Source organism: Vipera ursinii (genome assembly GCF_947247035.1).
Source record: "Vipera ursinii genome assembly, chromosome: 3".
NCBI lineage: Eukaryota > Metazoa > Chordata > Lepidosauria > Squamata > Viperidae > Vipera > Vipera ursinii.
This window is the reverse complement of record NC_139516.1, coordinates 2,709,819-2,718,266: the sequence shown is the minus strand read 5'-3', so window position 1 is coordinate 2,718,266 and position 8,448 is coordinate 2,709,819. Positions and strand designations below refer to the sequence as shown.

At 47.5% G+C, this 8,448-nt stretch overlaps 1 protein-coding gene across 1 annotated transcript in view; it reads left to right on the top strand.

The window, feature by feature from the left end:
- Positions 1-670: 670 nt before the first annotated feature.
- The window catches only part of LOC310637607 (bactericidal permeability-increasing protein-like), a gene marked incomplete at both ends in the record, with an annotated part of 19,598 nt that continues 11,820 nt past the window's right edge, over positions 671-8,448 (top strand). The window contains 6 exons of the mRNA XM_083358110.1: positions 671-806; positions 1,393-1,507; positions 3,313-3,441; positions 4,969-5,124; positions 5,751-5,814; positions 7,167-7,247. Coding sequence (XP_083214236.1) covers positions 671-806; positions 1,393-1,507; positions 3,313-3,441; positions 4,969-5,124; positions 5,751-5,814; positions 7,167-7,247 — 681 coding nt within the window. The remainder of the gene's footprint in view (positions 807-1,392; positions 1,508-3,312; positions 3,442-4,968; positions 5,125-5,750; positions 5,815-7,166; positions 7,248-8,448) is intronic.

Here is an 8,448-nt window from a genome sequence, read left to right as displayed (position 1 = left end):
TTGGAAGGGATCTTGGAGGTCATCTAGTCCAACCCCCTGCTCAGGCAGGAAACCCTATACCATTTCAGACAAATGGCTGTCCGTTCTCTTCTTAAAAACTTCCAGTGTTGGAGCATTCACCACTTCTGGAGGCAGGTAGTTCCACTGGTTAATTGTTCTAACAGTCAGGAAGTTTCTCCTTAGTTCTAGGTTGCTTCTCTCCTTGACTAGTTTCCATCCGTTGCTTCTTGTCCTGCCTTCGGGCGCTTTGGAGAATAGCTTGACTCCCTCTTCTTTGGGGCCACCCCTGAGATATTGGAAGGCTGCTATCATGTCACCCCTGTTTCTTCTCTTCATTAAACTAGGCATACCCGATTCCAGCAACCGTTGTACTGTATTTCATTATATTATTAAAATAATAATAATGATATTGATGATGATGATAATGATGATGATAATAATAATAATAATAATAATAATAAACATCCATATCTGCCTATCCCAGGTCCTTGGTAAGCACTCGATAGGTTGACAAAAATGCCAAATTCAGTCTGAACATCTGGCTGACTGTGCAATGATTAATAATAATAATAATAATAATAATAATAATAATAATAATAATAATAATAATTATTATTTCACGGTTAGTGACTCTTGTTCTCTTCCCCCTGTAGGGATCTTCGGGACCCGCATGGCTAACCTCCACCTGAAAACGATGATGTGGATTTTTTTCCTGCCGATTTTTGAGGCTCATCTCTTTCTTAAAAACGAAATGAAGCCCCCAGCAGCCCTTAAACTCCAAATAAACCACAGAGGACTGGCCTATGGTGAGTTTCTCCTTGAGGTCCTCACAAGTGGAGACAAGCACGAAGCGTGAGACGTAAGATAGGTAGATGACCTTTATTGTCATCTTTTACCGAGGGCACATTGGCACACGTTAAAAATGAAATTTTCTTGCTTGCTCCCTTAAGCAAATCCAGAAGGGATCCCCCCGGATCTTTGCGTGATTCAGTCGTCCACCAATTAGATCTTTACGCAACTGGCAAGACAGTGGTTGCCAAATATGATTCTTGTCGCTGTTATCCCATGCAACATCAAATATATACTTTGTTTATTGATCTTTTCCGGCATAACGCCTCATTAAAAAAACAAACAAACCGGGTTTAAAATCTACGTGTTTTCCCAACGTCTTTCCTAGCCAAGTATGTATTTTTTTCCCAGTATCCCCTTTGCTTCGACATGTGTCCATCGTACGTGGTGATAATAAATGCCTGACTTCGGCTTACATTTCCAACACCTATCCGACATGTTTTTAAGCATTTTTTGCCAGTCTTGCTGGTGGCAAGTGCCGTCTGTGAAACATTTTATATCAAGTCCTCCCTGTTGATCTGCACTCTTGCTAATTCTTTGCAGTGAAGGACATGGCGATGCAGATGCTTCTGTCGCAACTGATGGAGGAGCAAATCCAGGATCAAAGCAACAGCTACAACGTGCCCCTGTTGGGAGAAATCTCTTTGTCCTTCTCAAAGTAAGGCTGGGCCCAGCTTCCTCCTATGCTAAAGTACTGGTAGTCCTTGGCTTAGGTACAGAGGTAGGCCACCTTGGCTCTTTTATGACTGGTGGACTTCAACTCCCAGAATTCCTGAGCCAGCCACGCTGAGGGGAAAGGGAGAGGTTTCCAAGCTGAGCCGTGCTGGCTCAGGAATTCTGGGAGTTGAAGTCCACGACTCATGAAGGGGCCATGGTTCCCCCACGTTGGCTCAGGAATTCTGGGAGTTGGAGTCCGCGAGTCATGAGGGGGCCATAGTTCCCCCATGCTGGCTCAGGAATTCTGGGAGTTGAAGTCCACGACTCATGAAGGGGCCATGGTTCCCCCACGTTGGCTCAGGAATTCTGGGAGTTGGAGTCCGCGAGTCATGAAGGGGCTGTAGTTCCCCCATGCTGGCTGAGGAATTCTGGGAGTTGAAGTCCACAGGTTATGAAGGGGCCACAGTTCCCCCATGCTGGCTGAGGAATTCTGGGAGTTGAAGTCCGCGAGTCATGAAGGGGCCATAGTTCCCCCATGCTGGCTCAGGAGTTCTGGGAGTTGAAGTCCACGACTCATGAAGGGGCCATGGTTCCCCCATGTTGGCTCAGGAATTCTGGGAGTTGGAGTCCGTGAGTCATGAGGGGGCCATAGTGCCTCCATGCTGGCTGAGGAATTCTGGGAGTTGAAGTCCACGAGTCATGAAGGGGCCATAGTTCCCCCATGCTGGCTGAGGAATTCTGGGAGTTGAAGTCCACAGGTCATGAAGGGGCCACAGTTCCCCCATGTTGGCTCAGGAATTCTGGGAGTTGGAGTCCGTGAGTCATGAGGGGGCCATAGTTCCCCCATGCTGTCTGAGGAATTCTGGGAGTTGAAGTCCACCAGTCATGAAGGGGCTAAGGTTGCCTACCTCTGGCTTATGACCATAACTGAGCCTCAAATTTCTCTGGTTAAAGTGAGACATTTGCTAAGTGACTTTTGCCCCATTTTATGACCTTTCTCGCCACAGTTCTGAAGTGAATCGTTGCGGTTGTTAAGTGAGTCACATGGTTGTTAAGTGAATCTGCCTTCCCCCATTGACTTTAACAACAATAACAACAACAATAGTTGGTAGGGACCTTGGAGGTCATCTAGCCCAACCCCCTGCTCAGGCAGGAGAAATAGAGGTTAAATTGGAATGTTGATGGGAAACTAAAAACTGGGGGGGGGAATTAATAACAGGATATGGATTGCTTATGAAGATTGAATGTAAAAAGTAATTAAGATACGTATAAGCTAAAAATTTATTGAGAAATGTAATAACGATGTTTTGACTGAGTTGAGATAATAAGAACTATATAAGCTTAAATACGAGCCAGTCAGTGTTAAGGTAAAAAGAGAACTATGTTGAGCTCGTAACTTGAGACTTGCACTAAAGATTTCGTTATCGAACTATTGATTAACCCGGCCACCACGTTGCTTTTGAAATACTTAAAACGTAAAATTGGAAAATTAATAAAATACTATTAAAAAACCCCCCAACAACTGTAACGGTTCACTTAAGGCAAGAAAGGTCGTGAAATGGGGCAAAACGCAGTTAACCGATGTCTGACTTAACAACAGGCACTTTGTTGTGGTTGTTAAGTCAAGGGCGATCTGTAGAGCTTGCATTTAACCCGGGGCAGTTTCCGAAATTCTTTCATCGTGACTTTATTGCTTTCAACGCAATAAATCGGAGCCTTGATAGCCGTCGGGAGATGTGTTCTGGCATAGCTAAGGAAGGAAGCTTGCTGCCTGCTGAGGCCTCTCTTTGCTGTTCTCCTTCGCAGCATCCAAATCGAACACGTTCAGGTGACGGACTCGGTGGCTTATTTTGTCAAGAGGACAGGTGTCAGCGTGGTCATCCGGGATGTTCAGATGGTGTTGAGCAGCAACTGGAAGATCAAAAGTTTCCTTGAGTAAGTCTTCCTGGGGTTGAGTGTCTGAGGAAGGGAATCCAGGAGGCAAGTTACGGATTTGGGATTGACCTGGCATAGGACAGAATAACTGAGTTAGAAGGGGCCTCGGAGGTCTTCTAGTCCAACCCCCGGCTCAGTGCAGGAAACCCATTTCAAACCATTCCAATCTCTTCCTAAATGCTTCCGGGACTGCAGCGTTCACAACTTCTGGAGGCAGGTTGTTCCACTGGTTAGTCAACCCCATTGTCAGGAAGTTTCTCCTTAATTCCAGGTTGCTTCTCTCCTTGGTTAGTTTCCATCCATTGGTTATTGTCCTGTCTTCTGGTGCTTTGGAGAAGAGCTTGACTCCCTCTTCTTTGGGGCAGCCCCTGAGATATCGGAACGCTGCTGTCAAGTCACCCCTAGTCCTTCTTGACAAGAGTGTCCATAAATGCCAAGCTTCTTGTAACGTAGCTTGGATAGGAGTCCTATTGATGGTTTTCTCAAGAGAACCCAGCTCAGAGAGCACCAAGGACCCCACAGTTCTCCTCCTTCTCCACTCTTGAAACCCCACCACCCTACTAGACCTGATGACGTTCCCTAGTTGGACAATGAAATGTCTGCCAGAAAACAACCCAACTCAGAGAGCCCCAAGAACCCCACAAAATTCCTTCTCTTCCTCCTTTTCTTTCTCCTCTTCCACCTTGCAAACCCCATTCCCTTTCAGCACTGATGATGTTCCCTACTTGGGTAAAAAAATGTCTGCAAGAACGCAACCAAGCTCGGAGAGCACCAAGGGTCTCACAGTCCTCCTCCTTCTCTCCACACACTCCATTCCCTCCTAGCCCTGATGATGTTCCCTAGTTGGGTCATGAAACATCTACAAGAAAACAGCCAAGGTCAGAGAGCACCAGGGTCTCACAGTCCTCCCCCCTTCTCCTCTCCTCCTCCTCCCCTTCCCCTCTCCTCCTCCTCCTCCTCCTCCTCCTCTCCACACACCCCATTCCCTTCTAGCCCTGATGATGATGATCCCTAATTTATTTATGAAGTGTCTGCAACAAAACCATCAGAGATCACCAAGAACCATACAGCTCTCCTCCTCCTCTTCCTCCTCCTCCTCCTCCTCCTCCTCCTCCTCCTCCTCCTCCTCTCCACACACCCCATTCCCTTCTAGCCCTGATGATGATGATCCCTAGTTGGGTCATGAAGTGTCTGCAACAAAACCATCAGAGATCACCAAGAACCATACAGCTCTCCTCCTCCTCCTCCTCCTCCTCCTCCTCCTCCTCCTCCTCCTCCTCCTCTCCACACACCCCATTCCCTTCTAGCCCTGATGATGATGATCCCTAGTTTGGTCATGAAGTGTCTGCAACAAAACCATCAGAGATCACCAAGAACCATACAGCCCTCCTCCTCCTCCTCCTCCTCCTCCTCCTCCTCCTCCTCCTCCTCCTCCTCCTCCTCCTCCTCTCTCCATACCCCACTCCCTTCTAGCACAGAAGATTTAACCATGGTGGGTAGTTCACAGATCTCTCTCTGTCCCCTTAGACAAAATAATGTCATGGTCCAGACCGACATCAATGGCCTGTCCCTCTCGGTCCTCCTTGGACTGGATGTGGATGATGGGGGACGAGCCCTGCTTCAGCACATCAGCTGCTCTGCCAAGGTTGCCGACATCGACTTGACGTTTTCGGGGCCAAGAAGGTAGGCCACCAAGCCCTGTCTTCAAGTTTTTGATCAGTGTCATCTTCACCGTCTTGAACTGTCCCATTCCGGGAAAGCACAGTTCGTCCTCGACTTACGTCCACAACTGAGCCCAAAGTTCTGTTGCACGCCGGCTGAGGAATTCTGGGAGTTGAAGTCCACAAGTCGCCAAAGGGCCAAGTTTGAGGACCCCTCTCCTAGAGGCTGGAGACACTCAATCTGTTTCCTGGGCCTAAGGTGGCCCTGTGGGATTGTGGGCACCCCAGCCTTACCTTCCGGTGTGATGTGAACGTAGCTGTGTGCCCTAGCCAGCTGGTATGGAGAAGGTCTTGGGCCTTCGTGAAGGAACATCTCCATCGCCATGGCGTCCACCAGAATAATAGAGTTGGCAGGGGCCTTGGAGGTCTACTCCAACCTCCTGCTCAAACTGGAGGCCCTATCCCATTCCAGGCAAAGTGTTGTCCAATCTGTTCTTAAAGATCTCCATTGATGGAAGCACCCAGAACATCTGGAGGCAACCAGAATGAGTTCCTCCTTCAACCTTCCTTTCTTCTTATGCAATGGGCAGTGACCAGGGTGTGGTTGAGTCCATTTGATCCTGAGATGGTTTTTTCCCCCCCTCACAGCTCCCTCTACACTTGGATCTTCCAAGCTATCAAGAGGACCTTAATCTCCGACATCAGTCAAGAGGTAAGGTTTGGGATCTCTTTGTCTCGAAGCCAGTCCTCCCCGTTGACTGAGGTCAAAAGCCACCGGGTGTCCATCCATCTTCATTGCTCCACCACCACATCTGGTGGATCACTCCGTTTGGCTTCCTTCTCATCGCTTTCCGTACCAGCCTTCCAAATATAAAGATTTTTTTTTTGCAATTCAGAATTGAGCTGGAAGGGACCTTGGAGGTCATCTAGTCCAACCCCCTGCTCAGGCAGGAAACCCTGTACCATTTCAGACCAATGGCTGTCCAGTCTCTTCTTAAAAACCTCCAGTGTTGGAGCATTCAGAGCTTCTGGAGCCAGCTTGTTCCACTGGTTAATTGTCCTCACTGTCAGGAAGTTTCTCCTTAGTTCCAGGTTGCTTCTCTCTATGGTTAGTTTCCATCCGTTGCTTCTTGTCCTGCCTTCAGGTGCTTTGGAGAATAGCTTGACCCCCTCTTCTTTGGGGCAGCCCCTAAGATACTGGAATATTGTTATGATGTCCCCCCTGGTCCTTCTCTTCATTAGACTAGACATACCCAAATCCTGCAACCATTCTTCAATTAATTAATTAACTAATTAACTGACATGCTGCCTGTTCTTGCCTAGAGGTGACTCTAGCCGACTTACCACCAAGATAAATCCTTAAAAATATGAGAACAAAATAAATATCAACATTAAAATACAAATATGCTGAGACCAGCATTCTCAGCACTACCATTTTGGGACTGCGTTTCCCAGAATTCCTTCTCGTCGCTTCCGTACCAGCCTCCCAAACGCAAATCTTTATTTATTGACTTAACTTACGAATTGCTCGTAGTTGTTCATTGAGTCACACGGTTGTTAACTGGCTTTGCTCGTCACGTGACCCCCAGGGGGACGCTGCGACCGTCGTAAATATGAGTCATTTGCCATGGGTCCGAATTTCGATCAGGTTGACCAGCGGGGATGCTGCGACGGTCGTAAGTGTGGATCGGCGGCAAAAAGCCATTATAACTTCCGACGGTCACTAAACGAAGTGTTATAAGTCGGGGACTACCTTTTGGTTAAGGATTCGCTTCTCTATCAGTGGGAAACAGCCCGGCACGGGATCCTCCCGCGTGTAAAATCCGCACCCGCCTGGCGATCTGTGTCAGATTCTTGGCCCGTGCGCAGAGTTCTCTTTGAAAGGAGGTTTATGAGAAGGCGAAAAGTTTCCTGAGTTTTCAACAGGTAGATTGGCTTTCATTAAAGAAGCTCAATTTATCTTTCAGCTCGTTAGCGTAGAGATGGTTTTTTTTTTTTTTCAACCGAGGCCCCCTTTTTCCCAGCAAGGTGGAATGCACAGGTGTCGGTCTGTATTTTTCCCAGCCACCTCCTGCAACCTTATCAGGATGTGTCCCCGGAGAAGATGGACAGATGCAGGCAGGAAGCGAGGGCTCTGATTTCACCGTGAGCAGGTGAACTCACCTGTGAGCAGGTGATGTGCCGCGACAGATGGGTAGCAAGGCCTAGAAACGGCCCGTCCATCCACCATCCTCGCCCTGCCTGTTTACCTGTTTGGTTTGCACGCTTTTCTCCCCCCCACCACCTCCCTCCCCAATGATTTCAAGCTAGCCTGGAGGGCACTTTTGTCCTCCCTGCAGTGTAGGCCTGGGTGAAGAAAAACGGCACGATGTAAAAAAAAGGTGCCGAGGCGAAGTGACAACCTACCGGGAATCCTTCACTTGCGAGCTTTTGTTGAGGGACTGGTTTGAAGTCACCAGGAAGGTTGAATGTTGTATAATTGTATATAAATGATATGTTCATAAGATGCACATATGTGTATAAAACACAAAAATGATGTAGACAAGAAGGAATGTCAGACCGTTAACACTTTGTCCAAAGTTTTAAATAATAAGATTTGTTAAAAAACAAAAAAGTGACTCGTGGCTTCTGAAGTTACGATGACACCGGAAAAAATGACTTGTGACTTTTCACACTTACAGTGGTTGCAGGTGATCCAAATTCAGACATTTGGCCACTGGCTCATATTTGTGGTGGTCGCCCGTGTTCCTGTGTGTGTGTGTGTGTGTGTGTGTGTGTGTGTGTGTGTGTCCTATGATCCCCTTTTGCCATTTTCCGACAAGCTAAGTCACTGGGGAAGACAGATACTGCAGCCAATTTTGGTCACCATATCACGGAAAAGATGTTGAAAGTTTGGAAAAAAATTCACAGAAGAGCAGCTGAGATGATCCAAGGCCTGGAGACTAAAAACATACGAAGAACGGCTGCGGGACTTGGGTTTGGCCAGTCTTAAAAAAAGAAGAAATAGGGGAGACACGATAGCAGCGTTCCAGTATCTGAGGGGCTGCCACAAAGAAGAGGAGGGGGTCACTTTGTTTACCAAAGTACCAGAGGGAAGGACGAGAAACAATGGTTGGAAACTCATCAAGGAGAGAAGCAACCTGGAATTAAGGAGAAACTTCCTGACAGTGAGGAAAATTAACCAGTGGAACTCCTTGTCTCCAGAAATCCATTTAAAGAAGAGGCTAGACAGTCACTTGTCTGAGATGGTATAGGTTCTCCTGCTTGAACAGGGGGCTGGACTAGAAGACCTCCAAGGTCCCTTCCAACTCTACTCTACTCTACTCTACTCTACTCTACTCTACTC